This window comes from Coffea arabica, chromosome 6c (assembly GCF_036785885.1).
Source record: "Coffea arabica cultivar ET-39 chromosome 6c, Coffea Arabica ET-39 HiFi, whole genome shotgun sequence".
NCBI classification, from domain to species: Eukaryota; Viridiplantae; Streptophyta; class Magnoliopsida; order Gentianales; family Rubiaceae; genus Coffea; species Coffea arabica.
In genome coordinates, this window is record NC_092320.1 from 15,496,813 (window position 1) to 15,514,222 (window position 17,410).

General features: G+C 32.8%; 1 protein-coding gene across 4 annotated transcripts; it reads left to right on the top strand.

The window, feature by feature from the left end:
- The first annotated feature begins 10,512 nt into the window (after nt 1-10,512).
- Nucleotides 10,513-14,389, top strand: LOC113691574 (FT-interacting protein 3). Of its 4 annotated transcripts, none has more exons than XM_027209780.2 (2): nt 10,513-11,511; nt 11,721-14,389. In XM_027209780.2, exon 2 carries the CDS (start codon nt 11,746-11,748, stop codon nt 14,071-14,073), a length of 2,328 nt encoding a protein of 775 aa, XP_027065581.1. In that variant the 5' UTR covers nt 10,513-11,511; nt 11,721-11,745; the 3' UTR covers nt 14,074-14,389. The 4 variants fall into 4 exon arrangements, with proteins under 4 accessions (XP_027065581.1, XP_071909199.1, XP_071909200.1 ...); XM_072053098.1 differs by having other exon boundaries at nt 10,513-10,961; nt 11,385-14,389; XM_072053099.1 differs by having other exon boundaries at nt 10,513-10,961; nt 11,631-14,389.
- Nucleotides 14,390-17,410: the final 3,021 nt, after the last annotated feature.

Here is a 17,410-nt window from a genome sequence, read left to right on the forward strand (position 1 = left end):
GTTCACAACTTCATATTTTAATCTCATATGATCCACCTCTCCTCATCTTGTCTAAAAAAAGTGAATATTCTTGGTGAAACCTGAACCAAATGAATAAAACAAAGAAAAATTTGTGAAACTCTATCATAAAAATTATTCATCCCTTTCATTCTTTTTCATTTTTATTCTACTTCCATCGATCTTTTCTACAAAATTTTGATCAATTCAATCAAAAATTTGTGTTTGGAGTTCCAATTTTCTGTTAGCTAGATAATTAAAACATTTGTGTCTTTCATTTATTTATTTATTTTATTGCAATTGTGCCTCTTAAATTTGTTTCCTTTATTTTAGTGCAAGAAATTTATTTTTCTTTTTCATCACCTTTAATGCAACAAAGTTTATTCCAAAAATGTAAGAAAGTTGGGGAAAATTTTTCAAGATTACTTTGGTTATACTTTCTTCAAAAATTATTAGCTCTGTTCAATTCTTTTCCGGACTTGATTCCACAATCGACTCATTTTGGATGCAATCTTGTACCATAATATCCTTAAGGAAGTTGGAAAAGTTGTCATATACTTATTATTCTTGTGTTTGTTATGTTGTAAAAGGATGAAATGTGTGAGAATGGTGATGTACTCAAAATTATCATAAAATTTCGTTTTATCCTTGTGTTTGTTATACTTGGAAAAGTTGGAAAAGTTGCCATATACTTATTATATTTGTGTTTGTTATGTTATAGAATGATGAAATGCATGAAAACGGTGATGTACTCAAAATTATTATAAAATTTCGTTTTATCTATTAGATATTATAATTCTAATATGTACTAAATTTATGAAATCGGTTTGATTATTGGATGAAATGTGTGAGAATGGTGATGCATGGATTTTGATTATAATATATCTACCAATGTTAATTGGAAAGCATACTTTTTTTTATTGGAAAACATGTTGATATTAAGTGAAAAATATTTTTTATTGAAATATAGTTTTTTTTTTTTAGGAACGGGTACCTTATGACCCGCCCTTTTTTTTTTTGTACCCGAATAGCAGGTACCGGAAAACATTAGGAGCGGATTAGGGTCGCAAAATGGCTGATCCGATATTTTAGGGTTATGTCAGCCATATCTTGTTAGGGGCAGATATCCGACCCGTGCCTACCCCTAGCTCAAGATCAACTCATGTTAAATATAAGGAGCTTGAGATCGAACTCATTCTTATTCGATAAGTAAATCAAGATCTAGCACGAGCCCAATCTCAAGACAAGTTACTCGAATTTGAATGCTAAACATGTAATTTATCTTATGAGTAACAACATATATATATATATATATATATATATATATATATATGCATATGTATATGTATATGTATAGACACACGTACGATCAGGAGGAAGAAACTTATGATATCATAATTGTTGGTGGTTATTTTGGCCAATTAATCTTCTAATATGCTAGTTTCAACAACCATCCTTCATTACATTTCTTCATAGCTACTTGGCCTACAGTAAGTATCTAGTTTACAACTTTAGGTATTAACACTATAGTTTTCAGCCTAGATGAGTTTAATTTCGACTAATCTATAGTTCGAGGTCGTGTAATTAATACGTGGGCGGATATCATTAATCGTGCTAATCTTGGTATGGAAGTTATGCATGAACATAATGCTCATAACTTTTCTTTAAGATTTAACTGATATAGATGCTCCATTTGTAAATGAATAAGACATTAGTCTCATTGTATAAGATATTATATAAGAGTTATTGAAAAATGAAGGAACAATAATTTCCTTCTCATTCTATTAACATAAGAGGGTCAAACTCTGATCAATCGAGTTCAGGTCGACCATTTTCGTTGCCACTCCTAATCATTAGAGTATTCCGCTAGCAGTTCGTTTATTTGCCATCCCTAGTCATATGTTGAGAGCCTGGAAAGTAGTAACTTGCATCCAAACTTTGAAGAGGAAATTAGGAGAAACTTCTCACATGACAAAGGTGCATAAACCATCGGTGGTATGTGTGATTTTAAGCCAAAAGTTACATCTACCTATCATATCATATAAGAAAGAAGTGAACTTTAGTACTTGTCTTCTTACGTGTCACGTGGCTTCTTAATAACTTAACAAGTGGCTTGTCAATATTTCTTGCACATTGCTATTCTTGCTATTGCACATTTTTTTTTTGGCCTTTCGTTCATGCAAAATCAAACAAGTGTGGCCTTATATTTATGAGTGTTCATCGATCGATAATAAAAAATTTGATAAAAAGGTTTTGATAATTTGGGAATTGATTTTTTAAATTCAATATCTGATTACCGTCTAAATCTTAGTTTGATAAATTGGATTGGAAAATCAGTAGTCAGTTAAAATATTTTAATTTGCTCTAAAAAAATTCTTATAACAAAATAATATCCCATATGTTTTTCAACAAAATTAATCGACTTACTCAGACAAATATGAAATGCAAAAAAAAAAAAGGGTTCATAACCCTAAGTTCTAACTCAGAATCTCAATTCTTAAACAATATTGAAATAAATAAGAATTTCAAACTTGATTGTTAAGCTAAACTCCAATGTATCAAATTCCATTAAAATTTTATCACCAAATATAGTTATAGTTAGTTTAGCTAATTACTAATTAATATTTAGTGATAGGATTAAGATTTACTCTTGTATTTAGTAATATACATAAGTGGACTTATATTCTACTTTTGTCTTCTATTGATTTTATGCGAAAGAAATGATTTCCACTTAATTGTTCTTGAAATTTTAAGTGGGCTAGTATCAATTACAAATTATAAAAGTAAATACAACGATGCTAGTAAGGATTATTATGACAAATACTATCTTTCTGTCATACGGTCCAGTTTTCTCAACATGACCCATGTGACCGGGCTGTCAATCAAAGTTTTGTGAACCAAGTTTTAGGCTTTAGCAAGTCCAAGACAGACAAAGAAGGTGGAATTTTCTGACTTTGGACTCGTGGTGAAATCCATACTCAACCTACGTTACAATTTGGACTTCTAAATGTATATACACCACTATGTATAAATTTTTACAAAATCTTTTATAGGTCTGGCCTAATAAAACCTATGCTCATCTCACATTTTAATCGATATTGTATTTAAGATCAAACTCTATTTTGCCCAATACAGTATTAGGTTCGGTCAAAATATTTTTAGGTTGAACGACTTGACTTTGAATTGGTTCAATTTTTTTGAGTCTTACACGCAACATTTGTCAATAGATTATATAAAATTCAATTTAGAGTATTAAAGATAAATTTTCTCAAAGGATCAAGCCCTTAAATTGACATTTTCCCAATACCACCCTTTTCAAACTTCACAATTTGCTTTAGATTATCCCTTTTGATAGATTATAGAATAAATTACTCGAATAGCTACGGAACTTTTTGAATAGTCGAGATTTGATCACTCAACTATTAATAATATGTTTTTACTTACCAAACTATCAAATGTGTAAATTTTGGGCTATTTCATTGATTCCACTAGAGGTGCAAACAAGTCGAGTCGAGTCGAGTTTTGATCTAATTGAATCGAGTCTCTAGTTAATTTTATGAAACTCGAGCTCGAGTTCGACGAGTTCAAAATATCAAGCTCGAGCTCGAGTTTAAAAAATAAAAAAATAATAATTATTTTTATTTTTAAAAAAGAATAAAATAATTATTTTTAACAAATAATAAAATATTAAAAATATATATGTAATTTTACTATTAAAAAATAAATAATATATATATATATATAATCGATCTCGCGAGCCAACGAATTTAATGCTTTTATAATCGAGCTCGGCTCGATTCGTGAACAACCCTAGATTCCACTATTAACTCTGTCAGAAATAAGAGTTCACACATTTACGATACATACCATTAATAGTTAGATCTGCCAGAGTTTACGGTGGAATTAGATTGAATAGTCTAAAATTTATATTTTTGATAGTTCAGTGGATAAAAATATATTATAAATAGTTGAGTGGGCAAAACTACAGTGTTATACTACAATGTAGATTTCAAAAAAAGTTGCTAACACCATCTTATTTATAGTTATTTGAAATTTGCTCTCAATTATATCAACAGTATTGTACTAGTTTGGTGGAACAAAAGGTAATTAGTAAGGTTCCAAAAAAAAAAACAAGGGCAATTATGTCATTTGAAATTGTCATAATTGGTTGCCAGTTAGTTAAAGCCTCTAAACGATGACGTCAACACTACCACCATCTGATCCGCTTCTTAATCCAAATTTCCTCACTCCAAGCACCTCTTTCGGTTCTCATAGTGAGTTTGGATGGAAAGAAATGAAGGGAAGAGAATAGAAAGAGTAAGAAATTGTTCATTTTCATTGGTAGAAAGTATAAAAGAGGATGGAAGATAAAACAAAAACTTCTCCAAAAGTGAAGAGAAGTTGAAGTAAAGCAAGAATTAATGAACCATTTAAAGTCCATGAATTGTAATATTTATTTATCTTTTTTTTTAATATTCTGTTCTCTTAGTTGTAATATTTATTTATCATAACAAACAAAAAGAGTTGAAATATGCAGATAAATGTGTACAGTACACATACATGATTCTTTATCTTTTTGCTTGTTATCCACAACATGAAGAAAACTATAAGCATCTTATTTGAAATTAAGAAAAAAAAAATAGTTGTAAGAGTTTGCTGACATTGAAAACACATTTTTTCATGTTCATGGAAGTTAAAAACTGTTTTAAAAGCAACCCAATATCTGTTTTTCAAAATTAGCTGTTCTTCATTTCCTGCAAAATTATTTGTAACACAATGTAAGATGTTAGTAACAAGTCAAATGCATCAAGTGGCACTTGAGAGATTAGCATCTATAAATAGACCTCCTCCCCATTTCCCAAATGGATATTGTTATCCATGACTATCATCTAGTTTGATACATACGGTGTTTTGAAACTTAGGGGCCGCTTGGTTCATGTTTAGGAATCGGAATTGTAATTGGAATCATTTACAAAATATTAGTATGGGTTTTGGACAAATGTATGATTACAAATGGAGGTGTTTGGTAAATATTAGTAAGGAATGGGTATCAAATTTAATAATCAATTTTTTATCTTTAATTTCTTTTTTCTTTTCATATCTTTCTTCTTCCTCGTTCAAATGCTTATTCCACATACCCATCCACCACATACATATTCATATATAAATATTAATTTTTTGTTTAAAATATATTTATAAATATTTATAAATATAAATATATTTATATTTATATTTATATAAATATATAAATATATTTATTTATATATTTATATAAATTTATAAATATATTTATTTCAATTTTGTTTTATAATATGTATATTAATATATATTAATATGTATATTTCAATTTGTATATTTCAATTATGTATATTATATATATATATATTTTAGTAATATTAATATGTATATTTCAATTATGTATATTATATATATTATATCAAATGAAATAAATAATATATATTTATATATAAATATTTTTGTTTAAAATATATTTATATATCTTTATAAATATATTTATATATATTTATATAAATATATAAATATATTTATTTCAATTTTATTTTATAATATGTATATTTCAATTAATATTTATATTTTATTATATATATAAATTATATTAATATTAATATGTATATTAGATATATTATATCAATTGAAATAAATATATATTATATCAATTTTTTATAATATGTATATTAATATATATATATTTATATATATATATTAAATATATATTAATATACATATTATAAAACAAAATTGAAATAAAAAATATTATATATATAGATAAATAAATATTAATATATAGAAGCAGAGCCAGTATATATTTAAAAAAAATCCCAAAAATATATATTTTTTAAAAGATTTTGGAATCAAATGTGGGATTCATCAAAACCCTCCAATCTACTTGGGTATGGAGAGTGGCTGATTTTTCATGAATCATTACAAGATTTCAAAACCTATACCCATTAGCCAAGCAACAATTTTGGGGTTCAATTCAATTCTTGATTCCTATACCCTCCAACCAAGCACCCCCTTAGATCGAATAGCTCGCTCAATCACTCGAATCGATAACCGGTCATGATGCTAGTTCAATTCACTAGCAAACTCAAAAAGTTAATTGGATCACTCGAATCGAGAACTGATCGTGATGCTAGTTCGAGTCACTAGTAAACTCAAAAAGTTAATTGAATCAATCAAATTCAAAGTCATGTAAAATTGATCAAAAAATGGACTTTTGAACCAGTTCAAACTTTTTTTTTTTTTTGAAATTTTGAAGTCATATAAATTACTTAGGTCCTATTTGATAATCTAGTACAAATTTAATGGATTCAGATCTTAACATATTCAAACCGTTTGATAACCAAAACTTTAGCATATGAATTAATTAAGTAGTACTAAATTTTCTAGGCAAAATTTGCTCCAAAAATTAAGTGATAAACTATTCACTTGTCACTGAATGTTATATGCGCTCAAATATATTAGATATAATACTTAACAATTCAATATTTTAATGAATTCAGATTTCATATTTCAAACTTTAGTTTTCAGGCTTCAATTTTATCAAATGCACCCTTAATTATAAAAGAATAAAGAAAGAAAAACCTTTGAATGAGATTGAACCAATTGAACATCCCATTCAATTAACGGTCTAGGTTTAAAAACATGGGTGGAGGATATGCTGTTGTTGGAGGTTTGTTAAGATATGTTCCCAGCCAAATATCTAATATCTTAGCTGCTTTTGAAATGAAACATTGGTCAGCTTTTCTCGTATCACAGCTGAAATTGGTGCATTGCGCAAAGTTCTATAAATGGCAATTGAAAGGTTGATGCTGAAAAGTTCTTGTATGATTTGATTCTGGAGCTGTGGTTGACAGCTTAAACCAGCCTCCACTTAAAAATGAATGCCTGATGAGGGCATTGATGCTGGACAAGATCCCATGTAGCAAAACAAGGCAGTTAGACTTTTGGCTAATATTTGATCAACAAGAGTCACTGACTCAGTCAGGGATGTATAAAAAATTAGGCTCACACCCCTCCCACAACCTTTTGACTACTATTATAACTCAAGGAAGAAGAGACAAGAATTCGAAAAACACAGACAAAATGAAAGCCAAGATGAGGGAAGATGTTTGAGAACGTGAAGAACTGAAGTTTGGTCTTGTTTGGCAGGGGCAGCGATTTGCCACAACGCATCAAAATTAGAGTAAAACACAATCCTGCAATGCAACGAATTACCTGCCAATTTCCATTTTCTAGTGTCTAATATCTATGAAGAGAAAGAAAGCTTGGATCCTGCAGACGGCGTCGTTCGATTTGGCACGCAACTGCATTTGCTTTGGATCCTTGACTGCGTTCAGTTGTAGAGCGTGGGCAGACAGCCCCAGAATGCCAGATCCTGTCCAATGTTCAGCTGGGGTCCAACTAAATTAAAAGCTGAACTAAAGAACATGAACGATTTACGTACCGTCCCATGGGTCCAACAATTTACGTACCATCCCATAGACTCCGTTTGGATGAACTATTTTCTGGGGTGTTCTTGAAAAATTTTACTATAGTGGTATATATAAAAAACTTTTATTAAATATTTTTTAAAATATTTGATATATTGTATGAATATATTTTTTGAAATATTTGATATATTGTATGGATGGGATGTTTTTTTGAGTTATTGTGTATTACTGTAACATTGTATTTGAAAAATTTAGGCTCTGTTTGAATTGGCCATTTTAAAAAACAAACTTTTCAAATACAACGCTACAGTAATAAACAATAATTCAAAAAACATCTCATCCATACAATATTTCAAAATTTTCAAAAAAAAATTTCATATACAATATTATAATAAAATTTTTCAAAAATATCCCAAAAAACAGCTAATCCAAACAGAGCATAGTTTTTGAAAAAATGGTCAATTCAAACGGACTGTATATTTGTAATTTAAGTACCTACATTATACGTTCCAATTGTCACTTTACTTCTAATTTAATGTATTTGGATAGTAGATTATTTGAGATAATTTTTTTAAAAAAATTATAATTTTTTAAAGATAATATATATAATTTAAAAATATGTTTATAATACAAGATAAATTTGCCCGAATAACTTGCTTTCCAAACATGCTCTTTAACAGTCCCTACAATTTTTGGCGTGAACTATTGGACGGACACCTACCAACATGTAAAAGGACACTATCTTGAGGCACTTTTGTCCGGTTTAAGGTGATTCCCTATTCTCACAAGGGTCTCATATCCAAGTGTCACAGCACAGGTGTCGGAGGGCTACGTGGCGACTAATCGGCTTGAGAGCATTGTTTGGTTCGTACACCCAATTGGATTGCGGTGAATGTGGGCTGAAGTCCAATTAAAATAAAGTAGAGGATTTGCATTTGCAGGTTGTCCATGGCAGAGAATACGATGCAAAAGAGGACATTCTTTTTTTCGAAGAAAAAATTTCACATTCCATATAATACTATAATACCCCCACGGAGTTTCTATAATTGTTAGTTACACCTCAGTCTCGTTCCACTGCCTCCTCCTTAATAGGGAAGCAATTTCCACATCAAGGGTCTATTTGTTTTCCTAGTTTTCTTTTTGTGTTATTTTATTTTTCTATTATATATATTGTCGTTTTACATGTTCATCTGTGATCATCAAATTATCGTTGAAACATAAATTTAAAATCGTATCGTTTACGAGACTGTTTATTTCTTTTATTATTCTCGAAATTTCATCATGGATTAAACTCATATAAAGTACGCTAATGCTTCAACAAGAAAACACAATTATTGAGAAAGGTTCGAGATGAACATTAGGGAAACGTGGGTTGGTTTTCTTCTGTACTTTATTTTTTTTTCAAACAAATTAAAGCATATGTATCAAATGACAATTCTATTCTAATTTATAATATTTAGCATAAAATATATTATTTTAAAATGTTGACTTGCTCCACCTAAATATGTACTACTTTATTAGTACAAAAGGCATTAAAATGGGTGAACCTATATTCAATTAATCAACTTTTATGCGTCACTCACTAGTCCATTGCATGTTTGTGAACTAGAATAGCATCAAAATTACAACTACTCTTCGTAATTGTGACACCATCATGCCATCATATATTCCTAAAGGGGATGAAAAAAAGGGCTGCCAAGATTTGATGCTACAATACAAATTTTCTTCCTATTCATCACTTTCGTGCTTCAAACTCCTTGTAAATTGGCTTAGGCTAAAAGCCCACCAATTATTTTCTTTCTTTTTCTCTGTTAGTTCCCTTTGCAGTTCTGATTATTCCATCGCTGTTGTGGGCTTTTTTTTTTTCTTCTCTTTTTCTCTTTGTGCTACATTTGCTTGGGTGTGAAAAGTGGAAACGGTGATGGGCACAAGTCATATTTCACAAAACTTTAAGTGGGGGCATTGATATTCCAAAAGCGGTCGAGCTTAATAGGAAAAAGCAAAAGCGAGAGAGACACTCCAAAAACACCGATAACCGCGGCCCTCGCACGTGCTTGGGTTCCGTGTTCCGACCCAAGTTCTTCGCTCTGGTCATTTTAGTCAAGATAATACTCTAGGCTCCTCTTGTCCTAAAAATGGGTGAATTTAACCATTAGCCCCCTCATCTTTATTATAGTTTTAATCTAATCCCTTAATGTTTTCTATTGCAACACATTAGTATCACCCCAGTCCTATTTATGTTCTTCCATGCAGAGAGTAAATGCAATTTTATTGTGCATTTTTTTTTGCTAATTGGTACGATAGAGAGTTAGAAGCTTCCATTTATCATCATCATCCAATCTAAATACAAGAAAGTTTTACCTCACATATATTTAAATGCAATTCATAATTTATTAGCACTATAGATAAATGGATCAAAAGGAATCAAATGTTTGAAAATTAGAGATAATCAACTTGTTTTAAGTGGGTTGGCCCCCGCAACAGCTTTAAGTTCGTGTTGGGTTTCATATTAGAGGATCGAATTCCTCAATGTGTAGTTAATCTAAACTGTGCTCGAACGCACTCTTCTATCATGGAGGTCTTTTAATTCCTTTAATTAAGTTCCTCTCGACCACTTTGGATGCATTCTTTTATTAAGTTGTAGGAGTAAATTAATAAATATTGAACTAACAAAAAAAATTAAAAAATCAATGCATTAAAAGACACACATCAATGTATTAAAAGTAGGAGAGTATTAGCAAATAATAATGTGACGTAAAATAAAGTATAATTTTTTTATATGATTATGGTTAACAGGACGCAGAGCAAAGATAGTAAGAGAAGAATTGGCTCAGGGATAGAAGAGAGAAAACATAAGATCATGAGGCGCGTCTCGTGATTTGTATTTTAAATTATTATCTAAACTAACATAAGAAAGATTAAATTAAACTTAATTTGACACTTCAGGGGTAAGATTTCAAGACGAAAAAACTTTAGTGGGCGAATAAGACTAAACGAACAAAGTGAAGGAAAGTACCGGACATGTATATCCATACTAAATTCTCACACAGTACACGCACTAACAAAGCAGTGGGTTCAGTGTATATCTGTTCAAGAGATTCATCTGACTACGCACACAACACAAAAACACACACTAAAACAAAGAGGAAAATTCTCAGTACCCCTTCTTTTAATCTTCTTCTCTTCTCGCAAGAACTACTACTATACGCTCCTAAACCAAGGAAGAGGACAACAGCATACTTAACACAGACACATGACTGTTTCGTGGCAGTGGCTTCACTTTTTCTCTATCTAGGTTATAGACCCAACTATCAGCTGCTGGGACTGGTTTTTGTCTCTTGGTTGGTTTCACCTTGATCCATCCATCCGTCCATCCATCTTCAAAAATCACCAAAATCCACCTCTTTTTCTTCCCTGGTTTTGTTTCCTTAATCTTTCTTTCTTTCTTGCATAGAACCTTATCAACAATACCGCCACCACTATCTTCTCCAGCTTCCCAGAGCCCTCCAGGTATATTCACCTAATCACCCTCTTTTTATCCTTGTTTATCTTATCGCACTTCATACACATCACATACTAAAAGAAAATGCAACCTCGAATCTATTGGATTAAGTATTCAACCACATTTTAGGGTGTAAAAATTTCTGGGTTTTCTTGAACCCTTGAATGTGTGGCTTTTTTTTACCTTGAAATTGCATTTACTTTTTTTTTTTTTGGATCTTGAATATGTTTTTGGGTTTTTATTTCACGGAGTTTCATTAAAAATAAATTGGTTGTTGAAAGCTTTGATCTTTCTATGTCAAATGCTGTTGTTAGATTGCTTTCTATATTCTTGAGTTGGTTTTTTTTTTTAAAAAAATAAATTTTGTTTTCGTATCTGTGGTTAACAGCTACATCCTTGCTAGTTTGGTTATCATTTTTGTTGCTATGCAGGTTTGAGGCATTAGATCTGAGGCACTGAGTGAAGGTTCTGAGGTTTAGCTAAATTTTGTTACCGTGGTTCTTTCCCATTTTCTTATAACGGAGATCTAAGGGCCTAGTTTTAAGCTTTGCGTTTCAGGTTCAAATTGTTGTCGTTTTATGTTCCCCCGTCTTTCTTTCTCCTCCCATGCATCAGCATTCTTATTACAGTATTTAAGTCTCTGTTTGGCTTTAAATATACCTCCATATCTAATCCAGGTCAAAGTTTTTTCCGTTTCACCAGTAACGGCTAATTAAATTTTGTGGTGAGATCTGAAAAGGGTTTCTTTGTACGTTGATTTATCTAAGGTAAAACAAAGAAAAATCAGCAAAAATGCAGAGGCCTCCACAGGAAGATTTTCAACTTAAGGAGACCAAACCCCACCTTGGTGGAGTGAAAATAACTGGAGATAAGCTTACTAGCACTCATGACCTTGTTGAGCAAATGCAGTACCTTTACGTTAGGGTGGTAAAGGCGAGAGATTTACCTGCGAAGGATGTTACTGGGAGTTGTGACCCTTACGTTGAGGTTAAGCTTGGGAACTATAGGGGCACGACACGACATTTTGAGAAAAAGACAAATCCTGAATGGAATCAGGTGTTTGCTTTTTCAAAGGATCGGCTTCAATCTTCTAATCTTGAGGTTACTGTGAAAGATAAGGATTTTGTGAAGGATGATTTTATAGGCAGAGTTATGTTTGACTTGAATGAGGTTCCAAAGAGAGTTCCTCCTGATAGTCCTCTGGCACCGCAGTGGTATAGATTGGAGGATAGGCAAGCAAACAAGGTTAAAGGAGAGCTGATGTTGGCTGTCTGGATGGGTACTCAGGCTGATGAAGCATTTCCTGAAGCCTGGCATTCAGATGCTGCGGCTGTTAGTGGTGCTGAGGGCCTCGCAAACATTAGGTCAAAGGTGTATTTGTCACCAAAGCTTTGGTACCTGCGAGTTAATGTGATTGAAGCACAGGATTTAATACCGAGTGATAAGAGCAGGTTTCCTGAAGTCTTTGTGAAGGTCATGCTTGGGCATCAAGCTCTGAAGACCAGAGTATCCATGTCTAAGACAATTAACCCAATGTGGAACGAGGATCTTATGTTTGTAGCTGCGGAGCCCTTTGAGGAGCCATTAATTTTGAGTGTGGAAGATAGAGTTGCACCTAATAAAGATGAAGTTCTTGGCAGGTGTGCTATTCCTCTGCACCAGTTGGAGAGGAGGTTGGATCACAAACCAATAAATTCTAGGTGGTATAATCTTGAAAAGTATGTGACTGTTGTTGAGGGGGAAAAGAAGAGAGAAATAAAGTTTGCCAGCCGGATTCACACGAGGATCTGTCTGGAAGGTGGTTACCATGTTTTAGATGAATCGACCCACTACAGTAGTGATCTTAGACCAACAGCGAAACAGTTGTGGAAGTCAACCATTGGGGTTTTAGAATTGGGTATCTTGAATGCTCAGGGGCTATCACCTATGAAGACAAAGGATGGGCGGGCAACAACTGATGCTTACTGCGTGGCCAAATATGGGCAGAAGTGGGTGCGGACAAGGACAATTATCGATAACTTTACTCCCAGATGGAATGAACAGTACACTTGGGAGGTATATGACCCTTGCACGGTTATTACTATTGGTGTGTTTGATAACTGTCATCTGCAAGGAGGTGATAAATCTGGAGGTACAAGGGACTTGAGGATTGGAAAGGTCAGAATTCGTCTTTCTACACTGGAAACAGAGCGTGTTTACACACATGTTTATCCACTTCTGGTTTTGAATCCTTCTGGTGTGAAGAAGATGGGTGAAATACACCTGGCCGTGAGATTTACATGCTCATCATTGCTGAATATGATGCATTTGTACTCACAACCTCTGTTGCCGAAAATGCATTATATTTATCCACTAACTGTCAGTCAGCTTGACATCTTGAGGCACCAGGCCACACAAATTGTCTCGATGAGACTTAGTCGTGCTGAGCCTCCTTTAAGGAAGGAGGTAGTCGAGTATATGTTGGATGTTGGTTCCCACATGTGGAGTATGAGGAGAAGCAAGGCTAACTTTTTCAGAATAATGGGGGTTCTAGGTGGATTAATTGCTGTTGGTAAATGGTTTGACCAGATCTGCAATTGGAAGAACCCCATTACCACTGTTCTAATTCATATTCTGTTCTTAATACTGGTCTTGTACCCGGAGCTTATTCTACCAACCATTTTCTTGTACCTTTTCTTGATTGGAGTTTGGTACTACAGATGGAGGCCAAGGAATCCACCTCACATGGATACTCGATTGTCCTGTGCCGATAATGCTCATCCGGATGAACTGGATGAGGAGTTTGACTCGTTTCCAACATCACGGCCTGCTGACATTGTCAGGATGAGGTATGATAGGTTGAGAAGTATTGCAGGAAGGATTCAGACTGTGGTTGGTGACTTGGCTACTCAAGGAGAAAGGCTCCAATCGCTGCTGAGCTGGAGAGACCCAAGAGCCACAGCTCTATTTGTGATTTTTTGTCTGGTTGCTGCTATCGTGCTTTACGTCACACCGTTTCAAGTAGTGGCCCTTCTTACTGGATTTTATGTTTTAAGACATCCAAGATTCCGTTACAAACTTCCATCAGTGCCGTTGAATTTCTTTAGGAGGTTACCTGCTAGAACAGACTGCATGCTGTGAGTTTTGCCTGTCGTTTCCTGCATCGACTTGTGGCTGGGTTTTCCCCATTTTCTTGCTGCATGATGAGGATACAGACCACATGGAGGCCTGTTTGCTTTGTCTCACTTAGTGGTGAAAATTGCTTCCTGCTATGATGTGTAAGATACATTGTTCTCAATGATGTAATAGGCTTTGTGGGTTTGCAGTTAATTTAATTTTTGTTTATAGGAGCTTTGTTCTGCTGTTGAACTTTGATCTGTGCTAGTTCACAGTCCTTCAGTATGTGATTTATCTAATCGGCCTTGACAATCTATGCATTAAATTGTTACTGTTGGCACTTTCTTGTTCTTTCATTCTTCTGACTTCTGTTTTTATTTGTTTCCTTTTTGAACTTTTGGAGGCTTACTTGCAAGAGTTTACGAGATATCATAAAGTTTCTTGAAGTTTTAACGTTGGACTGGGATGTTTTGCTGAATTTTCAATTAGATGTACCGTTATTTTCAGGAAAATGATGCAGTCTAATCGACAACTCAATAATGAAGTTGACAGTATTGGATAGCGACGCTCTACCTATTGTTCGTTAGCTGCCCCCTTTATCATTGGCTTTTGTCCAAGTCGTTAGAACTTTCTTGTATTTCCAGTATTTGTTTAGTTGGTTAATTGTCATTATAGAAGGGAAGGTGAGGAGATGTTGTGCCTGCAGTGATTGATGATCACAAAAATTTTCTCATGTGCAAATACAATCCTTTGTATTGTCATTGTGTGGTGCCTCATATTTTAGTGGAATATTATTTAGTGAAACATTTTCTATAATATAATGTATGTGAAATAAAAGTGTGGGCAGAAAGATAAAAATTAACGAGTTAGCTGTAAAACGGTGATTAGGGAACGATTCAAAATGTATTTTCCTACGTCCGTTTGGATTTTAATTTTTTGAGGGTTTTTTTTGGGTATAAAAGTATGAAGATGTGATGTATATGAAATTAAAAAGTGATTGAAAAATGTGATAAGAAATATTCGGTCAGAAACCCGAAAAGAAAGTTTTTCCACAAAAAATGCAATCAAAACAAGGAATTTCTTCTTGTGTTTGGTTCCCTTTTAGAATTCGAATTTGATTCTCAAATGAATCTCTATTTCCATAGATATGAATGAATCCGAATTCAATGAGAAGACAACCAAAAGCAGCAGATTTATTTTCAATCTGGAAATGGTTTGTGTTTAGTACTATTGTAAGCAAAAAATTCTTAATGGTGTGAAATTTGAGGTCAGAATCTGATTAATTTATTGAGGTCACAGAATTAGTGGTTCTTGGACATATGTATAAGCCACCAGACATATCTGGCTGTGTATCTACCTACTTTGCATTGCTTGGATTTTTTTTTTTTTTAAATTACTGTGTACTAAGCTTCTCGGGGGATAAGAACAGCAATTAACAAACTACATGGTACTTCGTAATCAATTTCAATTCCCCTCTTATTAAGGAAGATTAAAAAACTATTGCAGCAGCAGCCACCATTACCAGTCTTAGGCCACCAACCAAAGTCATACTATTTGAGATGTAATTTACGTTTTGCAGCCTTGTTTTAGTCATTTGTACGTCATATATATATATATATATATATATATATATATATATATATATATATATATATATATATATATATATATTTTGGGTTTTCTTGGATCTATTATTTTAATGGTTTGATTCCCTCTCAAATTCTTACAATATATATTTTTTTTACCTCTTCTCAGCCTGTCAAGCTTCTAATTTGCTCTACGAAATTCTCTCCCTGATTTTGTTAAACAAATTGTGCTTGACGATTTCTAATTAACTCGTGTGAAAAATGAAGCTAATTTTTGTAATCTTATCGACTAGTTTTGTCCACACAAACCAACAAATTGTGCCAGACGATTTCTAATTAGCTCGTGTGAAAAATGAAGTTAATTTGGTAATCTTGTCGACTAGTTTGCCCACAAACCAAAAAATTTTTGAGCATGGGAACTCCTCAACAACATATGACAACAACATTATTTCTATTAATTGGCCACTCCATTTTTATTTGATTGCTTAGTAAAAATGAAAAGTGCCCCATAGGTATCAGCACATAACTACAGTACCCCTTAGGCCCTAAATCATGTAAAGGTTATTAAATATTTTCTCTTGTTTCAGGAAAAAAAAAAGGAATTAATATAGAAAAAATTGAAGTCTTGTAACGTGCCAATTGTGTGTGTGGTGATACGACCAAATTGGAATCAGTTTCAACTTCACGTTGGGTCCGGACCAAGTCAATCAGTTGGACCCGGATCCAAAATTTCTTATAGACCTCTTTATCCGGATTTGACCTGGAGCCATTCTAAACGGGCTGGATATGAATTTCTATATTCTGACCCGTTTTGAGCATTAGATTCGATTAATATAAGTATATAAATCTGTAAATAATGCATATTCGTTATAATTTGTTTCTGATCCACATTTTTTCTCTTGGGAAAAAAAGATGTCCTTTTTTTTTTCTCCCCCTATGAATCAAGCAATCATTGGACTTTTCTCATCATACTGTTACCATTTTATTAATAAATTTTGTGTAAAAATAGAATATAGAAACATTAAAAAATTGTTATGTTGAATCGATTTTTACAAATTAAATATATCTAGCCCGAATCCATATCCAACAAAAACTAGTTTGCAAACTATTACTTGTTGAATTCGGGTATGGAATTACTTAGTTTTGGCCCAAACCCAATCCATTTACAGCTAGATGTCTGGTGTTGTGTGCAGTTCAACTAAGCGCCCCAATTGGGCCAAGTCAACTCATCTTGAATTGGGTCACTAATTTTTAATTTTCAAAATATTAAACTAAATCGGCTAATCTAATTTGACCTAATTAGGGTCAATCCACGTTGTCACAGCCTCAAGTTCCATGCAAATTGTAGTTTTATGACGCGTTTGATAAAATTGAAATATTAAAAATTGAAGTCTGAAATTTGAAATCTGAAGTTTGAATCTATTAAGTTATTGAACTGTTAAACATTAAATCTAATGCATTTGAGTGCATGTTACGTTCAATGAGAAATGAATAGTTTATCACTTAATTTTAGGAGCAAGTTTTACCTACATAATTTACTGATACTTAATTAATTCAAATGTTCAATTTTTGATTATCAAACGGTCTGAATATGTTAAATTTAAGTGTTGAATTGGGTTATGAAACAGGACCTTAGCAGCCACAATAACCTGGTCCTGTGCTATATGACTCCCATAATAACTTGTTCATGGGTTCCGAAAGAAGCTAATAAGGTCCGCACATTAGTTGGTGGATTTTGCCAAATCTAGCGATCAATCGGAGTTTTTATGAAAATT

Excerpts from the sequence above, each read along its gene's own strand:
- LOC113691574 (XM_027209780.2), top strand. The coding sequence starts at position 11,746 with ATGCAGAGGCCTCCACAGGAAGATTTTCAACTTAAGGAGACCAAACCC.